The sequence below is a fragment of the Carassius gibelio genome, chromosome A7, assembly GCF_023724105.1.
Source record: "Carassius gibelio isolate Cgi1373 ecotype wild population from Czech Republic chromosome A7, carGib1.2-hapl.c, whole genome shotgun sequence".
Lineage (NCBI taxonomy): Eukaryota > Metazoa > Chordata > Actinopteri > Cypriniformes > Cyprinidae > Carassius > Carassius gibelio.
Window position 1 is genome coordinate 32293863 of NC_068377.1, and position 24892 is coordinate 32318754.

Sequence of the window (24892 nt, forward strand, 5' to 3'; positions counted from 1 at the left end):
TTACATTTTGCACTGCTTCTCTACACTGCACGAGCAGTGATGCGTTCTTGTTTTCATTGTTCATAGCATCATTAAACTCGACATTTACAACAGGATGTGGTCTGAGAGAGAGACTTGCGCTTCATCACACAATCTCTAGCTAAAGGAAACTATGTTCCACTCAACTCTTCCTGTGTGGACTTTATATACAAGGTATTCTGCGCATGCCTTCTTTTGAAATATTGGTTCGACTATAAAATGCACATATTTAGTAAATTCCAAGCTTTAAGATCAGATGATCGTTCTAAATTCAAGCCAAATTTATTATTTTTAAAATTGTTATGCATATTTCTTTATTACATTTACCTCAACATTACCTACTAAACTGCTTTGAATTTGAATATCCATTAAATAAATATGGCATAATAATTAATATAAATAGAGAAAGGTTTTAGAATTTAGAATTTACATCAAAATCAAAGTTGTCTTCATGATCTTAATTGTGTAACTCTCTCTCTCTCTGTCTCTCTCTCTCTCTCTCTCTCTCTCTCTCTCCGCCCTTCTTTCCTGTCTTTATGATTATGACTGATTTGAATGTTCCATTTTATGCTCTCGTGGGCTATGGGTTTAAGGGCAGTTGAATAAAGGTGAGTTACATTTACCAGATTTTTTGTATGTTTTGTATTTTAGATATTTATCGGCATGTGCTGCTTATTATTTTATGGACAATATTTATGAGCAGCACTTTATCCTGAAATGTGTTTTTAAAATATTTATACAGACATGCTCATAAATGACCATCTCTGAGAGTCTATGGTTTAATAGAAATGTTCTATTTTCACTTGCAATCTCTATTCTTAATAGGCAGTATTTTAGAAACGTAATGCAGGTTGTTTCAAACACAACAAAGAATTAGTCAATTTTCCCTTCTTTGAATATTTGTCATTTGATCCAATTTGGCACAGGACTTTTGGCAGTCAGACACATTTGCCCGTGCAAGAAAATTACGGTGATCCATTGGGGCTGTATTTGAGCACAGCTGCATTAGCAAAACTTGTGAATTGCTGTTAAGTGGTTTGAAACTCATTTATTTCGACATAGGTAGTGTTAGGTGGTATAAGGGCATCGCAGAGGGGGGCATTAAGATTTTCTGTAGCACAGCAGTGACAATGTGAAAAGCCAAAGTGATTTCCTGCCAATTTTTCAAAAGTAATGCAAGCATGCTTACTTCCGTGCTACTGCACTACATAGGCTTTATCAAACTGTGTATGGTGGGAGCTGCTTTTTGTGTGGGCAACGAAGCCACAGTTAATTACAGTCTATGAAACATTTTGCAAGTTTCTGAATACCCACAGTCTCAGAAAAAGAAAAAAGCCTTCACTGAGGCGGTAGCCTACAAAAGCTAAAAGGTACATCTTTGTACTTGATTTACCCCTAACAAAGTGCTATGAGTACCTTAAAGATACATTTTAGTAACTTAAAAGTACATAGTGTAGTAAACATATAAGTAACTTTTTAATGGGTATTTTTGTATCTTCTTTTCAGAGTTCAGCTAAAGCTCAGGTATCAGGGTTATTATAGTATATATATATATATATATATATATATATATATATATATATATATATATATATATATATATATATATATATATATAAAAAATAATAATAATTTAAGTAAAATAAAATAAAACGCATATTTCAAATATTCAGTAAAACACATATTTCACATTTCGAATCTACATTTAGTGATGTACTAAAATAATTCACATTAAAAATTATATAAAAATGAATAAAAACTATATAGACATTTGAAGAAAAGATCAGTAACTAATTAAACTGGCAAAAATGCACAAAAAAAATACTAAGACTTAAAAATAAAATGGAAAATACAGAATGAAAAACGTAATATTATTTAAAAACTTAATTAGTTACAAATTAACTAAAATAACAAAATCAGACCTCTCCAACTCAAATCTTTCTACTGACTGATCACATCTAAATTTTTCAACTGGCCAAAATTAATTTGTGTGAATTTAATTGTATGAATTCAATAAGGCCGTTTGAAAAATTTAGATGTAACCAGTCACTAGAAATCTCTGCGTCGGAGAGGTTTGTATTTTATACAGTGTATTGCTATGTATTCCCTCACACTGAAACAAATTGGTGTAGAAATGGTTTATTTCATAAATTACTAGTAAATTTCACAAATAAATATAAAGAAATGCAAGTACCATTACATTTGAAATTTTGAAGTAGAAAGACTGAAATTGTATTTTCTTGCAAAACGTCTTGCAATAATCTTTATTTACAATAATCTTTATTTACAAGTTCATAAAAAATATTTTTAGCTTCCAGAATTTTTTTTTTTTACTTGTATATTGTAATCAAATTTAAGTATAATTTGAATAAATGTATTAATTGGAATAAAAAAAAATATAAAATTAACTTTTTATAAATGTCATACTTTTGTGTTTCTCTTTATCTTAAGTCATCATGACGGATGCAAGCAACACTTCAGCTGTCCTTGTCCTTCTCTTTATATGGATAATACTTGTTCTGGCTCTGCTGTACTTTTATAAAAAACTTAATGCAGAAACAAATGGACAGTACACCGTCCAGCGCATAGTCTTCGGCCCTGGCGGCCTCCGGGATCGATTGAGACAAGGAGTCGGGGTTGTGGAAAACAGACTTGGTGTCCACATTTGGCCTCAACGGCGTGATGACGAGGAGAACAAAAGAGAAGATGATGATGAAGAGGACAACGAGGGTCATGACAAACAGAATGACAGTTACACGGAGGAGGGAGAGCAAGATGAACATGATGATTCTTCAGATGACTATTCCAGCGTTGACCTGAGGGAGAGGGCAAAGATGCAGACAGAAAAGAAAGAACAGAAGGATAAAGCTGAAGAAGAGAAAGAGAAACAAAAGGAAGAGAAGGAGGAGGCAGCAGCGGGAGGAGAGGATAAAAGTCAGGAAGTGAAGAAAGAAGAGAAAGTCGAATTGCTTGTAGATCTGACGCCGTTTTCTGGTAGTGCAATTTGGTCCAAGGAAAACGTAGATGGAAATGATGGAAATGATGGAAATGACTTGACTGCTTTATGAAAAGCTCAAAGACATTGCCTTTGAATTTAATAGGCGGGAAACAAGGTTGCTTGGCCCAGTGGGTGGCACAAAACATGAGTCAGTTTAACCTTTTAAAGCTTTTTTTTTTTTTAACAGTTTATTGACATACTGTTAAAACAAATGTTTAAAAAGGTTTTCATATGTGTTTTGGCTGATATTTATATAGAAAAAAAAAGAATAGATTGTAATGTAAATCAATTTTATTTTCATAAGAAAAAGTCAGACTACTAACACAAAATGCATGCAAATATGTGACCCTGGACTACAAAACCATTCTTAAGTCGCTGGGGTATATTTGTAGCAATAGCCAAAAATACACTGTATGGGTCAAAATTATAGATTTTTCTTTTATGCCAAAAAATATTAGGATATCAAGTAAAGACCAAGTTCCATGAAAATATTTTGTAAATTTCCAACTGTAAATATATTAAAACTTAATTTTTGATTAGTAATATGCATTGCTAAGGACTTAATTTGGACAACTTTAAATGAGATCTTCTCAATATTTCGATTTTTTTGCAACCTCAGATTCCAGATTTTCAAATAGTTGTATCTGCCAAATTTTATCCTATCCTAACAAATAAATGGCAAGATTATTTATTCAGCTTTTAGATGATGTATAAATCTCAATTTCGAAAAATGGACACTTATGACTGGTTTTGTGGTCCAGGGTCACATATCTGTTTCCACTCTAAATCTTCCAATAACATGTCATAGTAAGAGAGTATTTAAATGTTTAGTTTTATGGTTCAAGCTCTGTAGTTTTCTATTTTTGGGGCCAAACATATAATGCAATGCAATACAATGATGATTAAGAGATGGATAAATAAATGTTCCTCAAAAGCTTGTTATATCATATTTGATATTCACATTTAGTAAGTTTTCATCTTGAAATATTACTAACAATACAAATTATTCTTAAATTTTCTTTATAAATATCAGCAAGGATTTCAAAGCAAAAAGGCAAGTTTACCACAGTGTGAAGAGGGATGTTTTTAAACAATTATAATAAAAATTATTGCCTCTCAGTTGGACAACATAAGGCCTGTAGTAGATTGTACAGAACATTGTTTTTCAGGAAAATAACTGGATCATGTTGATACTTTTGAGACCTTAAAAACGTGTGTGTAAAATATAAAACAGTAGGCTTTATAGGGTTAACTTTTAAAGTCAGTAAAACGGTTCAACACCATTTTCTGTAAGTTTTGACTTTTATGCACTTTCTGTTGGGGTTCTTTTTTTTTTTTTTTTTTTTTTTACAAATGCTGACTGTGTGAAAATACATTTTAAAACTTTATCACATTTTAAGAGGTGTAAATATTTTTTCATTAAAAAATATTTTCATGTCGGTTGTCCAAATTGTCTAGTGTTTTCATATGACCTCACTGATGGGTCAGTCTCACAAAATCCATGCTAGAGCATATCAAATCATGAGGAATAATATTTTGTTTAAAGAAAATTAAGCCGAGGTCACAGATGTAACATTTGCTATTTAGGGCATCAAACTGCCCACCATTTTGAGGTTACAACCCATGAACCACATCTCTTATCGTAGTTGGTTATCAACAGGGTTTCATAGCTTAGGTCAAGATAATGATGATGATGATGCATATTACTATTTGCTATCCAATGTTCATATTCTGAATTTTGCATGTTGTGTGTGTGTGCGTGTGTGTGAAAGAGAGAGATAGATAGGGTCACACAGTGGAGTCAGCTGTCTTAAGTGTGGCTTGTGTACTGCAAACACATATGAGCTTCATCACTGTGTCTGTCACACCACTCTGTAAGGGACATTACATTTCCAACCAGTGCTTGCATGATTCAGTCTATGATGCATTAAGGCTGATCACATAATTCTAGATAAGGGGGCAGAAAATCTATATATTTATATAAATTCATATAGTTAATTTTTTTCATGAAGGGCAAAATTAGCTATTTAGATCAAAATCATTTTAAATTTCAAATAACGGTGTTTCGATCCTGAATGAATCAACCGTTTAAATGATTCGGTTCAGTAGCAGTGACTCACTTATTTACAGTGACTTGCTTCCACCTATTGGCGGTTTAAATTTTACATTTAAAGTAGTTTTTCATTTTTTAAATAATTAAAAATAATACTTATTCAACATTTCATGTTTAAAACATGAAAACATTATTTATGCATTTGTAACTGCAGGTTAAGACATCCCACTAAGATGCATTAACGTGTAAATACCATAAACTGTATGGTAAATACATCTAAATGCCACTTCATATGCTACTTCTGCAAATATACATTTTCCTGATTTAATTTGTTTAGCGACAGCCTAAATTTATTATTATTTTAATTGACTGTTTAAATGTAAGAATTTGACTCAATGCACGCTTTTAGAAGGAAAAGTTATGAATACTAGGAGATTTGCCTAATCTGCTGATGAGTGAACAAGTTAATTTCAATTCCTGAATAGATGATACTGAATTATGCCATTTTAAATTATAAAGTATTAACAATCACATACCCGGAGTCCTGGCGATATTACTTTAGTAATATTAAATTTACATAATGTAACTTACTCGATTTCCTCAGTAAGCTCAAGCTTGCTCCTGAAAAGCCTTCCTGCAAAGTTTTGTTTCAGATCTTAGACACACCTGAACCAGCTGCTCAACATTTTTCGGTTAAATTTGTTAGAAACGTTTTGGAACAAAAACTCAAAACACTTTTAAAATTAATGAAGTAGAAAAAATCAGTAGGTCGTTTCACATTTCAGAACTATAGCCTTGATTTTGGAGCTGAGACTACTGAGGGGATGTAGCTCAGTGGTAGAGCGCATGCTTCGCATGTATGAGGTCCCGGGTTCAATCCCCGGCATCTCCACTTCCCTTTTCTTTCACGAAGACAATGGATGGCACATAAAAACAAGAAACACTAATACAAAGATCACTTTGATTTCATACTATGCGATGACCTTCTCTGAAATTACAGATTTCATATCTTTAGAAAACCATCTAGTTTTTGAAGATTTTGGGTGGAGATACTTGAGTCGGAAGTTGCACTCTTGATCAGACCATTGGTTGGTTGAACACCAGTGGGCGTCGAAATCGCCACGCCATTGGTTAGTTTAGTCCCCAGTGGGCGTGGCCAAAGGCAGACGCACGCAAGCAATCAAAGAATCCTGCAAATTCCTTACTAGAATAAGAATAAGATTTAAATGTCTGGCAGGAGGTAAAACGAGTCATGTTGTTTAAGAGATCTTGAACTTCGTGTTGCCTCGACTCTGCATTTTAAAGAAAAGTGATGCAATAATTCGATTTAAATTTTCCTCTGAGAAAAAAAATCTGGGACTATTGTTATATCGCGTGGATACTTTTTGCTCAAGTTAAGATGGATTCGCCCAAGCAATTACCTCCTTCTTCAACGATTTGAATGCAAACGAGTAAACACGAACGATCTCTGATTGGTGAGTGCTTGCATGTCTTAATTCGTCGCATTTTGGAGAAAACGGGCCTTATATACTTTGCAGTGTGCTTGCATCTCCCACGTTCAGTTAGAAAAGATTGGTTGTGAACATATTTGACTTGACAGATATAACAAGTAACTGAGCCACCATCACAACCATTTTATATTTAAAGAGATTGGATATTAATGATGGTGAACAGATATAAAGATCCTCCTTGCCGATTTCGGTATCGAAGCATGGACATTTTTAAGGATGCATTGGAAGAAAATGCGTTCCTAAAATGTCTTGCGTGTAACAACATCCTGTGGCAGGCTGTTTTTACATTTATTGTCTGTGTCTTTGTTACTAATTCATTTTATTTATTTATTTTTAAATTGTAAATAGCTATTCAACCATAACTGTTTCTTTTTAAATATTACTATCCCCTCCTTTTTTATTGGTTTATATCCCAAAAGGGAAAAGTCATGTTTACGCATAACAAATTGTATATTTTTGCTGTTGAATTCTACAGGTATCTGTGGTTCAGATATGACTTTCTACTCACTGATAAGTTCTTATACCAGTTGATGCTAGGACCTGTTACAGGTTTTCTTGTGTTTGTTAAATAGAACATCTACTTATTAGACACAAAATTAGTGTTTTCCAATTGATACTTGTAAAAATTTTAAACGTACTAATATTAAACGGTAAGTCATTATACATGACCTGTAAAAAGCAATTGTGACTAGAGATGGAGATGTTGAGATGGATACAAGTGCCTCTTAAGTAGGTAACAATGTCTAGAACTGCTGAGTTGTTTCCTCAATCGCTCCCTCGTTCACTCATTCACTAATCCCTATATAGCAGTGATCCTCAAATCTGGCTCACGAGATCCACTTTCCTGCGAAGTTTAGCTCTAACCCTAATCAAACACGCATGAGTTTGCTAATCAGTGTCTTCAGGATCATTAGAAAATCTCAGGCAGGTGTGTTTAATTGGAGTCGGAGCTAAACTCTGCAGGAAACTGGATCTCGCGAGCCAGATTTGAGGATCACTGCTATATAGTGTATGGTAGTTGAGTTCATATCAGAAAGGAGTGAACAAATAAGTGAACGGATTCGGACTGTGACTTATACACTGCATGTGAGACTTGGAGCTGTTGCAAAAACATTGCCATATGTACTTTTATATGACATGTACCTCATTTTAGAAAATAATATTAATAGCAATAATAATCCAAATTACTTGATATTGCAATTATACATGCATCCGCGTCAGCTTTGTGTTTTCATTGATGATATATAAATAAAAAAATGTTTGTAATGCTTTTATGTTCATAATCATTAAATGCTATTAAAATAATGAGAACAAAAATAAACTTTTTTAATTGTTAATTATTTTAAGTATCTTGACAGTCTTTAAGCAGCATTTTGAGCTCCGAAAAGCACCCTCAGGAGACCATTAATTTTGAATGAAAACACTACCTACTGTGATTAACAACATTTTTAAATTATCCACCAAATTATCATCATTTTTGTAAGTTAACAATGATGCCACCTCAGTAAATTAGTCAAATATTAAACTGAGTTATTGCCTACATAACATATTTAAATATAAATAATGTATGAAAAACGTTAAAACAGAAATAATAAAAATGTAAAGGTAAATGTTCATTCAAACTCACTCTCTCCCATTCTCGCTGCCAACTATGGTTAATATAGCAAAACCATGGTTAATTAGTGGTTATCAAGTTTTCACTATAGTAACCATGGTTTTTTGGTTGTATTTGTAGTAAAACCATGGTTCATTTTCGTAAGGGTAGTTAGTATAGCAGGAGGGATAAATGATAACCGGGCTTGCCACATCGTGCTGCATAACATTCCCTTTGTGGTCAAATGCATCGCTTGCTTCTAAACGCACCTGTGCCGTGCACAGGAATTAGCTATTGCAAAATAATGAACTTAGTCTAAAAACTATTCATTGTCATTATTGTGGACGTGATTTTATTTTTCTTCGCGTAGGTATGAGATGTTGTTAGCCTCGGCCGTGGTCGTCTGGGAATGGCTGAACGAGCACGGGCGCTGGCGACCCTACAGCCCAGCGGTGTCCCATCATATCGAGGCGGTGATCCGCAGCGACCCTCGCGGCTCCGGGAGCGTGGTGCTGGGCCAAGTCGACTCGCGTCTATCGCCGTACATCATTGACCTGCAGTCTATGCACCAGTTTCGCCAAGATACCGGTGAGAGAACGAAGTCGTACCAGTTTTTTATCATGCATCATCCAGCACATCCATTGTATTTTATTAATATGATTTCTTTACTCTGAGATCAATAAAATATGTTAATAATCTATGTACTGAGATGGCTTGAAGGCAAGCGTCTGCAGATGTTTTTGAAGCTCATTGTGCTATGAAAATGGTTGGGCTGGGCCCCAAAACCTTCATTTTAGCAACAGCCTCTTAATTTTTCTCAAGCCAGATCACTGATATCAGTTTCAAGCTTAATGTTTGTAATAAACACTTGTTTATGTGTCATGCAGTGCAGAGTTCAAGTGGCTCTGCTAGAACTCTTAATGATTTTTGTCAATGCACATGAGAGCTTTGCTGGCGAGAAGGAAGGAATGATTTGAACCTATAACAAGGGGGAACGTGAAGCCGAAACAAAGGGCTGGATTGTTGGCTGTCAGAATTTTGGGAGTCTCCATCACCCATGCTGACAAAGGCCATTGTGCAGGACTGACTAGACTTCATGGGAAGATGGAGGAATGGAGAGAATAGGGTCGGTGGAGGGTAGTGGCCCATCGCTCCAGAAACACGAGGGAGGAGGAGATGGAAAAATGAATGGTAGTAGAGCGAGGTCACGAAGGGGCTGGCGCGGGGTGTATGGATAACCTTTGTGTTGTTGGACTGTCAAATTCTTGAGACTAATTGTACTGTAGCACAGTTCTCTTGTACTTTGGAATCTGGAACAGACATGACAAGGCTTTATTTGTTTTTATTATGTCTGAAATGTATTCTTGAGGTTTGCTTCGAAAAGACAACAAAAGTTATCTTGTGCTGTGGCTCAACTGTTGTTACATCCTTGACATTTTCTATCTTGGCATGTGGCATCGTTAAAGATTTATTTGGCTGGAAACCTAAAACTTAAAATAAAGTTTTGGTAATTTGGCAGTTGAACTCTGTTCAGGGGGTTGTGTTCTCAGATGATAAGTTAAACCAGGTGTAGTCAAGTTCTTCTGCAATAAGCCACCTCTTGATATTTCAGCCTAAAATATTACATGTTATGAATTGCTGTTCTAGCATCTCTGTAAAGTATGTCCACAAGTTTGTAACTTTTTCACATTTGTGCACAAAAAAGGCACTGACACAGTCTAAATCCATCATGAAAGAAGTGTTTTGGTAATTGATTTCAGGCCTCCACAACTATTTTGGCAGAATTATTATTTATTATATTTTGGCTGAATATTTTTGGTTGCCAAAATTTCTGAGCATCACTAAGATATGCACATGAACAGTTTGCATTCTTTCTCTCCAAGGTGGGTCAATTAATAAGTCCCTGCTTCGGAAATTTTAAATTAACGTTTACTTCAGATTGGAAATCTGTGTACCTCTGGATGTGCTGTAACATTTGTATGTTATTTTTTATGTACTGTTTAAATCTAATAATTTAATTTATTTTCCTAAATAATTACGTAATAAATTCTTATTAACAAAATTATTAATAATTGTTATAATTTTCTATATAAAAAAACACAACAATTAATCTTCCGTTCACAAATGAAACAATTTTCACAAAAAAATTGCAAGTAAATTTCACAAATAATTACAAAAAAAGACAAGTAACATGCTGAAGTAAACATGGAACTCAGAAGTGGAAAGACCAAAATAATATTTATTGAAAATACTTGACTTATTTTTTTATTTACAGTTTCAAAGTGTATAAAGTGTATATACAAGTGTAAGTGTATATAGTGTATAAACACTGCTTAATGGACATACCTTTACATAGAAATCATAATCTAAATATAAACATTAAATTATTTTAAATCTCGTAATACAATATATCTTGATTTGGGTTCCGAAGATGAGCAGCAGTCAAAACAAGGGTGAATTAATGATGACAGGATTTTTAGGTGGACTATTCTTTTAACTTCCTGTTTTAAGGAAATACATTAACACATGAAAAGAAACCGTACTTGTCAAAAATGTTGTACAATGCTAGAAGCTTTCTTAAGCTAACATCTCTGCTCTTCCTTACAGGTACTCTAAGACCCGTGCGGCGAAGTTTCTATGACCCGCGGACGGCTCCGGGTCAGGGTTGGGTTTGGGAATGGGAGAATGACTCTGGCTCATGGACGCCTTATGACACAGAGGTGAGCATCGCCATCCAGGCGGCTCGGGACCGGCAGCAGCCCTGGCTGGACTTAACGCCACTGGGCTTCTGCTACCTTATAGACCTGCAGACTATGACGCAGATCAACGGACAGACGCAGCGGCGCCGGCGCATCCAGAGGCGCTCAGATCTGGCCTACCCACTTGTCTCCGGCCCGCTGCCTAAACCGCACGCGTGGTCATCCGCTGGAAGTGGTGGACTCTTGGGGGTGGGCGTATCGGGGGTAAGTGGAGGGAATGGTAGTGCCTATCCCAGCGGAGCTCTTCCAGCTTCTGCTATTACTTCACTGGGTCAACCATGTTCCTGCCAGCAGTGTATGCTAGTCTTAGGCGTCAAGACCCCTAGCATGGCACTAACTCTCGGGCGGAAGCCCCCACCCGTACCTAAGCCGCCGAGCCCAAAAGCGCCATCAAGAGGACACTCTTACTCGCTTACCCTGCCTCACCCTCCTTCCCTTTCCCGAGTCCTCTCGCCACATAGGAACTCCACCTCAGGTGCTAGTGGGGGCTTCGCACACTCCCTCTCCCTGCTAGGCTCAGCCACTGCCGCCCTGTCTATATCCTCCAACCGTCCTCCTCCACCTGCTGTACCGCCACCCCCGCCTCCTTCAACCACACCCTACACGACCTCCTCACCCAACCCTACAGTACCTACACCCTCCAACGCCCTTATATCTACGGCAACCACCTGCGCTCACACGCCCTCTGCTCGTGTTCTGGGTCCCGTGTCGACAGCATCAGCAGCTTGTGCCGCCCCGGTGCCGCCTCGCAGCAGTCTGGCTGGCCTAAGCCGTCCCGCCCTGCAGAGAATCGCTATGGCACAGTCACGGGCACTCATTGCATCAGGGTAAGTCATCACAAACTGTCTGTGATTGTTCATGAAATGATACTCTGTTTTTCAAGGGATTACATACGGTCACGTCTAGATGGTAACCCAAACCTTAACCATGTGACAGCTGCGACTGTGAATCTCATGGGCATTTCACAGAATCCAATGATGTACACTAGCCTTCAAAAGTCAGGGGTGAGCAAGATTCATCAAATTGATCAAAAATTACTATTTTCAAGATTTAAAGATGACTATTTTAAATAAATGTTGCTCTTTGTAACTTTCTGTTTATCAAAGAGTGGATAAATATTAAGCAGCACAGCTGTTTTCAACATTGATGATAAGAAGAAATATTTATTGAGCAGCAAATCATCATATTAGGAGGATTTCTGAAGGTTCATGTGACACTGAACACTGGAGTAATTGGCTGCTCTTCCACCACAAATGTCAGAACCTTGAGTATTTACAGAAAGTCTGTCGCTCTCGAATGTGTACACCGAGATAGCAAGCTCAGAATCATTGCTCTTTTCACAACACATTCTTCATTTGAGAACAGACTAAAACTGCTGTAACATAAACATGACATACGAGAACTGGAATCAAGTACATCCCATGTATTGTGGTTCTAAAGGGTTAGATTCCTAGTTGATTTGTTTTCTTTGCATGTGTGCTGTGATGTGAAACGGTTTCACTTATGTAGTAGTTTATTTTTGAAGAATAGGAACTTGTGTTTTAAGCAAACTTGAAATGTTGACACATTTAGGCCTGTTAAAACAAAGAAAGTTTTATTTAGCACTGCTGGCTTATAGTGTTTCAAGGCTGTTTTTTTCTTAATGCTTGGTCAGAACTTGAACCTGAACTTCTGCTTCTGCTCTCTTTTCACATTTTCCTTTTGGGTTTGGATCTTGGTACTCCTTACACTAGAGTTCTCCCACTTCCTCCTTGAAACTAAACACTGGAACGGCACTCAAGGTTGAACATCTAACTTTTGACATCAGAGCAGATCAGTCAATCCTAACTTTAGTTTAAAATGTCATTTGGCATTATTTTCAGGCAGCCAAAGCAGGGTTTCGTCAGTTATTTTCAAGTGTAAGTGTAAGTGGGAGAATTCGGGATTAGAATGCAGCACAAATGTAACACTTTGTGATCGGAAATGGGGAATTTCAACTAAACTAGAATTTAAAATAGTGAAATTATTATGTTAATTTACACTACTGTTCAAAATGTTGCGGTCAGTAAGATTTTCTTTAATTTTTATTTACTATTCTCTTATGCTCACCAAAGCTGCATTTATTTGATCAAAAATATATTAAAACGGTACTATTTAAAAAAAAATGATTATATATAATGCTGTTTTGTTGCTCAAGAAACATTTCTTATTATTTTACTCGATACGATTTTTTTCAAGGATTCTTTGAAGAATAGAAAGTTCGAAAGAACAGAATGCTTTTATCCAAAGCAACTTGAGAAAACAAATGACTGTTTCACCAAGCAGTTCATAAAGAGAGAAGTATATGAAATGTACTTTTTTTTTTTTTTGTAACATTATAAATGTCTTCACTGTCACTACTGATCAATTGAATGAGCCAAACTTCTGAACGATAATGTATGTCTCATTATATACCATCGCTTGAAAAGCTGTGTGGTCTGTGGGCTCCATGTGAGAAGGAGAGAGAATAGTTAATGAAAGGAAGCTTTCTAGACGTGGCTGGGTGATAGGAGTCCACCATGAGTGTCAACAGGTCAGTCTCGTTCATTACAGTCCCCCTCCTCATTTTCTGTCTTGTTCTCCCTGTTCCTGGTTCCCAGGCTCCGTTCATTCCTGGGGGCCCCTTTAGCTCCATTGTGCGAGTGTTTTGGAGAGGCTGTGTGTGTGCTGAGTGTGTATCCAAGGCAACCTTTGTTTGCAGTCGCCAGCTTGGGTTTTGTATTTGCAACACAATGCAGTTGGGGGGGGGGGGGGTGTCCGTAGAAATACAGAGGAGGGGAAGAAGATTCGGGAGTTTGTGCGAAGGAGGTTTGGGAATAGTTGCTTGATTGAGCAAGTGTTTGTTTTGAGTGTGTGTGTGTGAGACTCAGACACTCTGTCCTATAAACACAAACGTCTGTCTCAGACTCTGGAGGAGCGCTGATTTAAGTATATGCGTAGTGGCATATGACTGGGATGAGGAATGAGCCATGAAAAGTGAAGTGAGCCAGCAAACAACACATTCAGGCATGCTCCGGCATACTGAGAAGTCACAGGATGAGGTTTAGTTTATTACAAGCATGCTGGATCATAAATATGATTCAACAACGATTCAATAAATTGCTGAAGAAGTGACAGTAAAGACATAAAAGAATCCTGAACAATGCAGCACAACTGTTTTCAACATTGATGATAAGAAGAAATACTTTTTGAGCACCAAATCAGCATATTAGAATGATTTCTGAAGGATCATGTGACATTTAAGTCTGGAGTAATGATGCTGAAAATTCAGCTTTGCATCACAGAAGTAATTTGCATATATAAAAAGCTATTTTAAATTGTAATAATATTTAGCAATATTAGTGTTTTACTGTATTTTTTGATCTTATAAATGCAGCCTCGGTGAGCATAAGAGACTTTACAAAATCATAAAAAAAAAAAAATCTGCAAAACAGAAACCTATATGCCTCTGCTCTAAGATATTGGGCCCACTGTGCATATTTACAGTATGATATAGTTAGTTAATGTGTCTTTGATAGACCAGGTTTACTCATTAACTGTGCTGATAGTTTTTAAGGAATGTTCCAGGGTAAATACAAGTCAAGGTTCTTAACAGCATCTGTTATTACCTCAGAAAATAATTTCAGCTCATCCCTCAGTTTTGGAAAGCAGATTAAAAATCATCCTGCCCTTCCTACGGCTTACAGATTTACCTTGTCCTAAGACCTCTTAAATGTTGTTGCCTTACTGTACGTATGCTTTTATGAGTTGATCCAGATGAGCTGAAAGATTTTTTTCTTTTTGTGGTAATTAGCAGAGTGCCACAGATGCAGAACCCTGAATTTTTCTTAACACTTCACAAGGGTTTATAATTTAAACCACTAGAGGGAGCTAGAAAGAAACTTCTATCTGTATGTGTTTAATCTATCACAATCTACGATGTCTGGACAGTCTGAGAAATGTCTTTATTATATAGCACTTCTATATCTTAATAACTGTGGAATGTTATTTTACTCTATTTTATGTGTATATGTTTAGTATTTTACCAAGTCAAGGTATGGAAATATTTGTTTTGTTCCTACATCAGGATGAATGTTATTACAGCCGTTCAGTTTATGGATTTAGCTAATGGTTAAAAATGATTAGTAAAAAAAGAAAATTCAGTTTCACTTGCGATTCTGCTTTTCTCACGGGCATTAATTATCCCCTTGAGCGGTGCTTTCCCTTGTTCGGTGGGTTTCGGGTGAAAGCAGGGCTCCCAGATGGCACCTGTAGCTGGACTGTAATTGAGCCTGACGTCAATGATGAGAAATCTCCTTCTCTAATGTGAACTTTCACCTTTAAACCTCCTTGATCTCCAGGTACACTCGTAATGGAGAGCAAACAACTGTTGATTGTATGTTCGTTCTCTTTGCTTAGCACATTAGTCTGGCATTACTGTCTTGGTACAGGCTTGAACTATAGTTACAGAATACACACAAAATGCACATAACCTGCCTTTTTTCGACACGGGATCACTGTTATTATAATATTAGGAGTTTAAATAGACTAATAAATACAATGATTGTTTTATGGTTAAAAATAAATAAATAAATAAATATATATAAATGTAAAATTGCTAAATATTAAAGTAAAAAATATTAATTATTACTAGTTTCACTTGCAAAATGTGATTTTGTTTTGTACATTGATCCATGTTAACTGTTTTTTTTTTTTTTTTTGACGTATACCAGACTTATGTTTCTTGCAATATTTAATGCACAATGCAAACAATGTGGTACACTACTGTTCAAAAGTTTGGGGAAATATATATATATATTTATTTGTTTATTTATTTATTATTTATTTTAATTTTTTTAATTTTTTTTATTTTTTTATTATTATTTTTTTTATCAAAGGTGTTAAATTGCTCAAAACTGCCAGTAAAGCTATTAATAATTTTTCAAAAGATTTCTATTTTAAATTAATGCTTTTCTTTTGAACTTTCTGTTCACTAAAATCATGGTTTACAAAAAAAACTAAAAGTTAAATAGAACAGCTGTTTTCAACATTGATAATAAAAACAAAACAAAAAATGTTTAATGAGCAGCAAATCATAATATTAGGATGATTTCTGAAGGATCATGTGACACTGAACACTGGAGTAATGATGCTGAAAATTCAGCGTTACTAATACATGAATAAATTAGATTTTAAAATATATTAAAATGGACATGCTTATTTTCAATTATAATTGTAGTTCACAATATTTCTGTTTTTACTGTATTTTTGATCAAATTAATGTAGTCTTGGTGGACATGATACTTCTTTCAACCGTATGATTCAATATTTTAACAATATTTTAATGAAATTTGAAGCTCGTATAAAAAAATGGCTATAACAAACAAAAGGACTCACAAATTTGATTCGATTGACAGTGCCTCCTTCAAATGAGCTAAAAAGTCAAAATGATTGTGACCGTATCAAGGTTGAGGGTCAGTGAGTTTTTTCATCAAACTAACAAAACCCCTTGACGTTAGAGATTCCCTGCGTCCTGCCCTCTCCACCTGTTCCCTGTTCCCCCTCAATCTTTTCCCTCTTGCATTGCTCTCTTCATGTTAGTCAGTAAGTGGCTACATCTGGCCGTGGTTTGATTAGGTGAGTTGTGCTTACGACTGTAGCCATATGGGTTTTGTGCTAATACCGCTAGATTAGTCCGCAAACGTGACTGAAGATTTACCTGTCCCCCAGCACATACACTTCAACTTCCTGCTCTCCCTCCTCTACTAATGTCCGTATCTCTTCACAGCTTGCCGTGAATGCATTAGCCGTTGTTGACACACTGATCAGTGTGTCAGTGGTTCGCTGCACTTGATGTGACATGCATGGCAACAGCTTGTATGATCTCAAACACACTCCTACACGTTCACACTTTCACGTTTATTCTGGAAGACACTTCAGGCCGGTGTAGGGACTGACAACACCACTGTATTGGACAGAAGTATTGGTTAATGACGATTAGGACATCATTGTATATCTTCATTCCGATTATCACCATCATAAAGATGAACTTTATCACAGTAATAAAAATTTTCCCTGATCACTTCTGCTTTCCAAACATCTCGCACCGTGATTGGACAGTTTTATTCATTGAATGAGTGAGTCTCACAAAAACATGTCCAGGTCACATTTCAGAATAACATTAAGCCAAATTGTCAATATTATAATGCATGCAGATGAATCTCAATGATATTTTTTTCCCTCTTTCTTATTTACGTAAACGTTTTTTTTTTCTTTGAAAGTGATTGTTATTTTTTTATTTTTTTTATGATAAAAATCTACACACACACACACACACATATATATATATATATATATATATATATATATATATATATGATTTAAGCGAAAATACACAAATAACAATAAATAAATTAACAGATAGATGTGTATGTGTATATATATATATTATTAATTATATAGGATATAAAATAATAGAAAAATAGCATTAATACTAATCATTTTGCACGTGTGTATATCTATGAATATATATATATATATATAGTGTGTGTGTGTGTGTGAAAGAGTGTGTATACATTTGTATATCTATACCTATTTATCTATTTATTTATAATTCATTTATTTTTATTTGTGTATTTTTGCAAGAGTTTTTTGCTTACAATTTGATCATAAATACAGCAAGAACAATGCTATTGTGAAATAATATTTCATTTCAATTAAGTGTTTTCTATTTTAATATATTTTAAAATGTAGTCAGACAGACAGATAATCTCTTTTTTTTTATTTACAGTATATACATTATCATAATATAATTTCTGATTTATTTCTTAATTTTTCTTTTATTTCTCCATATATACTGTACCCTTGTGACTGTGTTGATATAGCATGCCCATATACGACCAAAACTTTTGAAGTTGTGCAGGACACACACACGGTATGGTATGGTATGGTATGGTGTGTATATGTGTGTGTGTGTATATATATGTGTGTGTAAGCAACTATCTTGCTGTATGTGCCAGTGTGATCAAACCTTATGGCGGTGTGTCAGTGTGTGACGTTGAGAGGTAATCCCAGTCTCTGTGACGTGGATCACCTTCTTTCCTAGCTGCTTGTCAACAGATGGAAACTCGAGGATTAGCTCTATAAGAGCGACGGCTGACAACCTCATCCAGCAGAAGAACAGCTCGGAGGGATATATGTGAACAAAACTACACTGATTCCAGGCTCTCTAGAAGGGGAAAACAAATCAGTCTGACTATGAAACTGTAAAACATTCACTGAAGAAGATTTAGAGCAGAGCGCAAGGCAGAATCCAAACATTACTCCCGAATTTTCCTTTTTTGACTCAAAATTTTCTTTGGAGGTCATTGGAATAGCTGAAGCATGACTATTATCAAGGTCAAACAGTGAGTATCTTTGAGCATGTTATTCTAGTGGTCTTCGATAATTGGGTAATAAGGTAATCGTTTTTTTAATTGTTTTTAAGATCTTTAATCTTTCAATAATGGAGTGTAGAAAAGTCCAGTCTTTTCTGGCAAAAAATAAAATAAAACAAAAAAACAACAATAATGGAATTCAGTGTCATTTATCAATGGTTATTTCCAGTTGGTTTGGTTTATAAGTTTAACATAAGAACAATTTTGCATTAGTTAGCTTTACTAGTAGTTAGTTGGTTTGACACAAGTTTTTGGTCACGGTTGGTTTTGATATGACTTTTAAAGTGTTACTCATATGTTCTGTAATGTCGAGGTGAGATGCGCTGGAAATGTTTGAGCTATTGCATGCTGGTTGAATATCCCCACATATGGACAACAGGTTGTCCGGTCATGTGAGGTTTTGATGTGCTGCACGCACTGCTGTTGTCTGCTGACTCTGTGCCAGGTTTGTTAGTGGTGGCAGCAGGTTTGACAGAAGGTGTGACCTGGTTTACATACCGCAGCGTGACTCGGCATGTCTGCAGGTCTGGATGGGGGTGTTACACAAACAGGTGTAGCTGTGACAACAACATGGTTATTTCTGTTCCGATCCAGATTATGATTATCAATAAGACTGTTGAGGTGTGTGTGTCTGTGTGTGGATGTTCTGATTGGTGAGTGCTTGCTTGCGTAGTGGAAACATGTGTTTAATGTCTTATTTCTTTTGTTTTACCTTTATAGAGTCCCCACGGTCCCAGTGAAGAACTTAAATGGATCCAGTCCTGTCCATCCAGCTTTGGCAGGTGAGAAAAAATATGCACACAAGTTATAAATAGTTGCCATGATGATTAAATATAGTAACACATTTGGGATCATTTTGCATCCAAAGACATTGAAACTTAAAATAGATGGATACAAAAGAGATGTCATTGTTTAGGTATCACTGGAATTCTGATGAGCGCTGCTGGACTCCCGGTCTGCTTGACCCGCCCACCCAAACTTGTGCTCCACCCCCCACCTGTCAGCAAGAGTGACATCAAACCTGTGCCAGGCCTTGGTCACTGCTGCCGGAAAACCACAAAGAAGCAGGCCCGCAAAGGCAAGATTACCAAATTACCGTATTTTTCGGACTATAACTCGCACTTTCTTTCACAGTTTGGCTGGTCCTGCGACTTATAGTCAGGTGCGACTTATTTATCAAAATTAATTTGACATGAACTGAGAGAAATGAACCAAGAGAAATGAACCAAGAGAAAACATTACCGTCTCCAGCCATGAGAGGGCGCTCTATGCTGCTCAGTGCTCCTGTAGTCTACACTGAAAACATAGAGCGCCCTCTCGTGGCTGTAGACGGTAATGTTTTATATTTGTTCTAAATAAATGCGACTTATAGTCCAGTGCGACTTGTTTTTTTTCTCATCATGAGGTATTTTTGGACTTATGCGACTTATACTCAGGTGCGACTTATAGTCCGAAAAATACGGTACAATTACTCTAAAAAAAAAAAAAAGTAAATAATTGCTGTAATATCAGTTTATCTGTCTATGTATATAAGCTCACACGGAAGGACAAAAGTCTAGAAAATATGTAATTTTTTAAATAATGCTATTATTATTAGTAGAAATATTTTTAAATAATATTATTATTAATAAAAATATTGTATTAATTACATAAAAAAATAAACAATAGAAAATAGTTCTTTAAAATGTAAATATTTCACAATATCACTGTATACGACTTATAATAGATTATAATAAAATATCTTTGTGACTGATTATTTCTCTAAATCCTTGATTTAACTTAGTTTTCCTTTGATTTGATTTGAGCAGGTAGAACTTCAGAAGAAGTTGTTAGAAGATATCTCCAGAAAGTCCGCAGCCCACCTGAAGAGGTAAACATACATGATTCATATTTAAATCATTTTAATTGAAATAGTATTATTATTATTTTAATGACCTAACATTAGATTAATTAAGCTTGATTAAATGATTTTTTTTATCTTTATTAGGATTGTACTATCTGTATGGAGTCTCTCTGTGGCCCGTCTGGTTATAAAGGCCCAGGTGTCGGGGGCATTTCTCGGGCCGAGGCAGTGGGTCGTCTGTCTCAGTGTGGACATCAGTACCACCTGCAGTGCCTGGTGGCCATGTACAACAACGGCAACAAAGACGGCAGCCTTCAGTGTCCCACCTGCAAGACCATCTACGGCGTTAAAACCGGCAACCAGCCACCAGGAAAGATGGAATACCACGTCATTCCTCACTCCCTTCCTGGACACCCTGACTGCAAGACCATCCGGATTATCTACAACATACCCCCTGGCATTCAGGTAAGACTCTTTCATTTTAAAGCTTGTTTAAAACCACTGCGCTGTCAACAGCGTTCATTCATATTGGCATTTGTTCCACCTGCATTGTATGTTGAGCTGCTGCAGTGTTATATAACTGCATGCATATGTTATATAACTGTAACGTAGGTCTAAATGGCCCTGTCTGTTATTGTTTTAGGGTCCAGAGCATCCCAACCCCGGGAAGCCCTTCACAGCCCGTGGATTTCCAAGACACTGCTACCTCCCTGACAGTGAAAAAGGCCGCCTGGTGAGTCTTCACAAACATTCATCCTCTTACCTTAGGGTCCGTAAAAAGGCTAAAATTGAGTTTAAATGTAAGGTCATAAAAAGACTGTGTTAACTACATATTGTAAGGATAGTTCACTCAAAAATGTGAATTTCTTTCTTCTGTTAAACATAAAAGATATTTGGAAAAATTGTGGTAAACAAACAGTTTGATGGTAGCCATTGAATTCCATAGTATATTTTTTTTCCATACTATGGAGGTCAGTGGCTACCAGAAACTGTTTGGTTACCAACACTCATCAAAATATAATATTTTATGTTCAGTAGAAGAAATAAACTCACACAGGTTTGGAACAACATGAGGGTGAGTGAATGATGACAAAATGTTAAATTTTTGGGTGAACTGTCCCTTTAAATATCTTAGAATAGTATAAGAAAAGCTTTCATAATTTCAAAAGGTCTTAAATATGGGGACAGGAAAACATATTACTTTATAACCAGAAAAACAGTCGCAATATGGCTTATATGATTATTAAATTTACAAATGTGATGATTGAATTAAATATAAAATGTAATCAATTAAATCCAAACATGGTGCTGATGCACATTCTACAGGATCACGGTTTTAGAGCCGTTTATATGATTGTATAATACAATCATATTTAAATGAATGTATTCAATCATTTATAATTTTGACTCCTGAGGCTGAAATGTGTGGTGTATAACATTACAAAACTTTAGTTTTTATCAAAATTTGATTGTCATTTTAATAGACATTTTGCAGTTTAGGATGTTAGATCTTAAAGATGGTCTTAAAAAGCCTTAAATTTGATTTTTAAAACCTTTACAGAAAACATGTCTTTCTGCTATTAATAATTTACATATTCCAACTTCTAAAAGCAAGGAATTTCAGCTTTTATTCTAAACAATTGCGGCTCTGATAGGTGTTGAAGCTGTTGCTGGTTGCTTGGGACCGCCGGCTGATCTTCTCAGTGGGCACGTCCAGCACTACGGGGGAGACTGATACGGTCATCTGGAACGAGGTGCATCACAAAACCGAGTTCGGCTCCAACCTGACCGGCCACGGTTACCCAGACTCCGGTCACCTTGACAACGTCCTGGAAGAGCTGAGGGCGCAAGGCATCACTGAGGATGAGTGTCTGAGAGACTGAACATTTAAGTCGGAAGACAAAGACTGAATGTTTTTTTTTTTGTGTGTGTGTGTGTGTGTGTTAGTGTTGCCAAATCCGAATTCAATTCCCAGCTCTTGTTTCTCAGAAAACCTGAGACACCTTCAAAATAAAAAGAAGTTTAAGGCCTCCAAAAGGTTTAAAAGTCATCATCGCTCCATTTTTTTCAGTGATATTAGCCCTCCTACTGCTAAAGAAATTGATACGAGCCTGTCAGAAGTGGGACGGCCAGCTGCAAGAGCTGTCATTTACAAACAACATTGCACTGTGCGTAAAATGTTGTGGAGCCTTTATCTTAAAAAACAATTCCTGTTAGCGTCCTCCCCGCAAAAAACTAGACTTGGTACAGTGCAATTTTGTCACCAGTGGGCTACAGACATAGACGAAAAACCGAACTGCCAGTGTCTGTTTAACCATGTAATGTATTGTAGTTCTGTGAAGGATAGGCAAATCAAAGGTACTTCTGTGCATGTAGTTGTATCATTCGGCGCAGGACGTAACTGAGGCCACCACGTGTTGCGAACTTCTGAGCTCCAGTTGCAGTTTTAGATGCTGGAACGTGAATGTTTACTGCCTCATAGTGGCACTTGTTAACATATACATTCCAGTAATAACCACGGTATTTATTTGACGACATAGTTTTCGAAATGTTTGCAGTATTTACATTAACCACTTATTTTATTGTATCTTACATTATTTTATAATGTCGAAATGACAAACCTGTATTCTCGTTGATTTTGGGATGGATTCCGATCTCTGTCCAGGGACGGAAAGAGGCATTCCATGGAAACTGCTTCGTTAATCAGTAATAGAGAAATGTTGAGCCAAGGTGAGATAGGCAGCCAACGGATGGACAACGCACACATTTAGTGAAAACTCATTTCTTTGTGATTGGATTTGCTGTCGGAGAGTGAAGAATTACAGACAGGGCCTGCTCAATTATAGGGTTTATTTTTATCACCAGTTTAGGAACCAGTAAGATTTAGATCATCCCAAGTTTAAGATGTCGGCCTTTTAAAATGGTTATTAAGAGCTACTAACCCACCCTGTTAAGTCCGTTGAAGTTGTATCCTGTGAACAAACTATCTCCGGTTGCCTTTCTGGTCGGTTCTTGGTAGGTCTTTGTTGGACCTGTTTACAAAGCTGTTGACGAAACGTCTGCATGTATGTACATGCAAATGTGTAAGCTAACATTTATAGTTGATGTGCTGTATGTATGTGTTTTATGTACACAATTCTTTTCCCCCCTGCATCCAAAAAGCATGTTGTGGAAGTAAAAGAGTATTTCTTTTTCTTGTATCATTTTTTTTTACAATATACTTTTTATTGGTTTAACTTTTTTACTTATAAGCTATTAGTTTTTTTTTATTTTTCACTGTGAAGTTTTTTTTCTTTCTTTTATTGCACTTGTATGATTTGATTTATTGTCCAGCCAAGTTCCTCATGATGGTTGTTACGGAGACAGCAGTGAAAATGGCATAGCTGCCAGGACGAAAACTGTGAAGACAGAGAACGGAGCTATAGGAGAACTAATGTTGCTGTATAAAATAAAATGTACAAAACAACTTGCATATTAAATAGCTGCTGGAATACTGAATAAATATTAAAGGCACTCAAAAAAATTGTTTGGATTAATTTTTCTTGCGTTAAAAATATGGCCCCTTTCGCACAGTTTACCATATTTCAGTCAGGCACTACATATTTGACTCAGTAGGGGGCGATGTTCAACTAAAATAACAAAAATCACCAGAGGACCAGACAGGATCCACACTTATTATGGTCTATGACTGATAGAGTACCAATATATACAACATAATTTAATTATTTTAATATGCACAGTACTGTAAATATTAAACAATTATTTCCCATAATATTTCTCAAAATGTATAAAAAGTTTAATTATTACTTGGCAAGGCTGTAGACTGTCATTTGACATTAATGTTCTCAAAATGGCCCAAAATCGGCGCTAGGCAGAACCCATCAAGATGGGAATTGGATGGGCTGCTCTCTCTCTCTCTCTCTCTCTCTGAATTAAAATTTGATCATGGCACAAAATGAACACCATCTGGTCCCCCCTAAGACCAGGGCATTTCCTCTACAGGCAGATGATCCAGTCTGTTAATTAATGCTCTTTATATTATACGTGTTATAACCCTATATCTGTATCAGAACAAATTCAAAGAGCAGAGAGTTTGATATGAATCTTCATATTTAAATATACACGTGTGTGTGTGTGTCTGTATATAATGTGCTGGAGTCAGAATCATAGCAAACTCTTACCTAGATAGATAGATTAAAATATCTAAATCAAATATTTGCCAACGTCATAACTATAAGTAGATGCATCTATGCGTGAAGCACATAATGTGGTTAACAATTAGTTAGCCATAAAGAAACACATGCAACCGTGTGTCACCTCAGATGGTAATCTGTCATAGGGTGCACAAGGTAACCCTTTCCCCCAAAGCACTACCCCTAATGTCCTGTCCCAGACCCCCTGTAGTTGTGATAGAAGATGTAATCTGAAACACTCGGGTATGGTCAGAGTTTGGGGTCAAATGTAATGTGGTAAAAAGGGCTCAGGGCCAGAGGGGAAATAACATTAACCTAAACAAGTTTTGTGCCACAAAAGCTTGCAAAATGAATGTGCATGTTTCAAAACCAAACCAAATCAAAACTTTTTAGAATGAGTTTAAAGCCATTTGCTCATTTTTGGATCTGACAAAAACAACCTAATTTTCACTCAGTTTCTCAATTATGTTGTAGATTTAAACGTGTTATA

At 36.1% G+C, this 24892-nt stretch overlaps 2 protein-coding genes and 1 non-coding gene across 4 annotated transcripts; all 3 read left to right on the forward strand.

The window, feature by feature from the left end:
* The first annotated feature begins 517 nt into the window (after positions 1 to 517).
* si:ch211-119e14.1 (cilia- and flagella-associated protein 251) lies at positions 518 to 4455 on the forward strand. The gene is made up of 2 exons (XM_052602574.1): positions 518 to 626; positions 2470 to 4455. The coding sequence occupies exon 2, from the start codon at positions 2475 to 2477 to the stop codon at positions 3084 to 3086; it is 612 nt and encodes a 203-aa protein (XP_052458534.1). The 5' UTR covers positions 518 to 626; positions 2470 to 2474; the 3' UTR covers positions 3087 to 4455.
* A 1434-nt stretch (positions 4456 to 5889) lies between these two features.
* Positions 5890 to 5961, forward strand: trnaa-cgc (transfer RNA alanine (anticodon CGC)). Its single transcript has one exon. It is a non-coding gene; the product is annotated as a tRNA-Ala (tRNA).
* Positions 5962 to 6224: 263 nt separating this feature from the next.
* dtx4a (deltex 4, E3 ubiquitin ligase a) lies at positions 6225 to 23732 on the forward strand. Of its 2 annotated transcripts, XM_052602575.1 has the most exons (9): positions 6225 to 6544; positions 8545 to 8762; positions 10782 to 11760; positions 19087 to 19148; positions 19283 to 19444; positions 20175 to 20236; positions 20354 to 20674; positions 20853 to 20942; positions 21865 to 23732. In XM_052602575.1, the coding sequence occupies exons 2-9, from the start codon at positions 8552 to 8554 to the stop codon at positions 22090 to 22092; spliced, it is 2115 nt and encodes a 704-aa protein (XP_052458535.1). In that variant the 5' UTR covers positions 6225 to 6544; positions 8545 to 8551; the 3' UTR covers positions 22093 to 23732. The 2 variants fall into 2 exon arrangements, with proteins under 2 accessions (XP_052458535.1, XP_052458536.1); XM_052602576.1 differs by lacking the exon at positions 6225 to 6544 and having other exon boundaries at positions 8388 to 8762.
* The last annotated feature ends 1160 nt before the right edge of the window (positions 23733 to 24892 follow it).

Excerpts from the sequence above, each read along its gene's own strand:
- si:ch211-119e14.1 (XM_052602574.1), top strand. The coding sequence starts at position 2,475 with ATGACGGATGCAAGCAACACTTCAGCTGTCCTTGTCCTTCTCTTTATA.
- dtx4a (XM_052602575.1), top strand. The coding sequence starts at position 8,552 with ATGTTGTTAGCCTCGGCCGTGGTCGTCTGGGAATGGCTGAACGAGCAC. Across the intron at positions 11,761-19,086 it reads CGGGCACTCATTGCATCAGG|AGTCCCCACGGTCCCAGTGA; the intron begins GTAAGTCATCAC and ends TTACCTTTATAG. Across the intron at positions 20,237-20,353 it reads TCCGCAGCCCACCTGAAGAG|GATTGTACTATCTGTATGGA; the intron begins GTAAACATACAT and ends TATCTTTATTAG.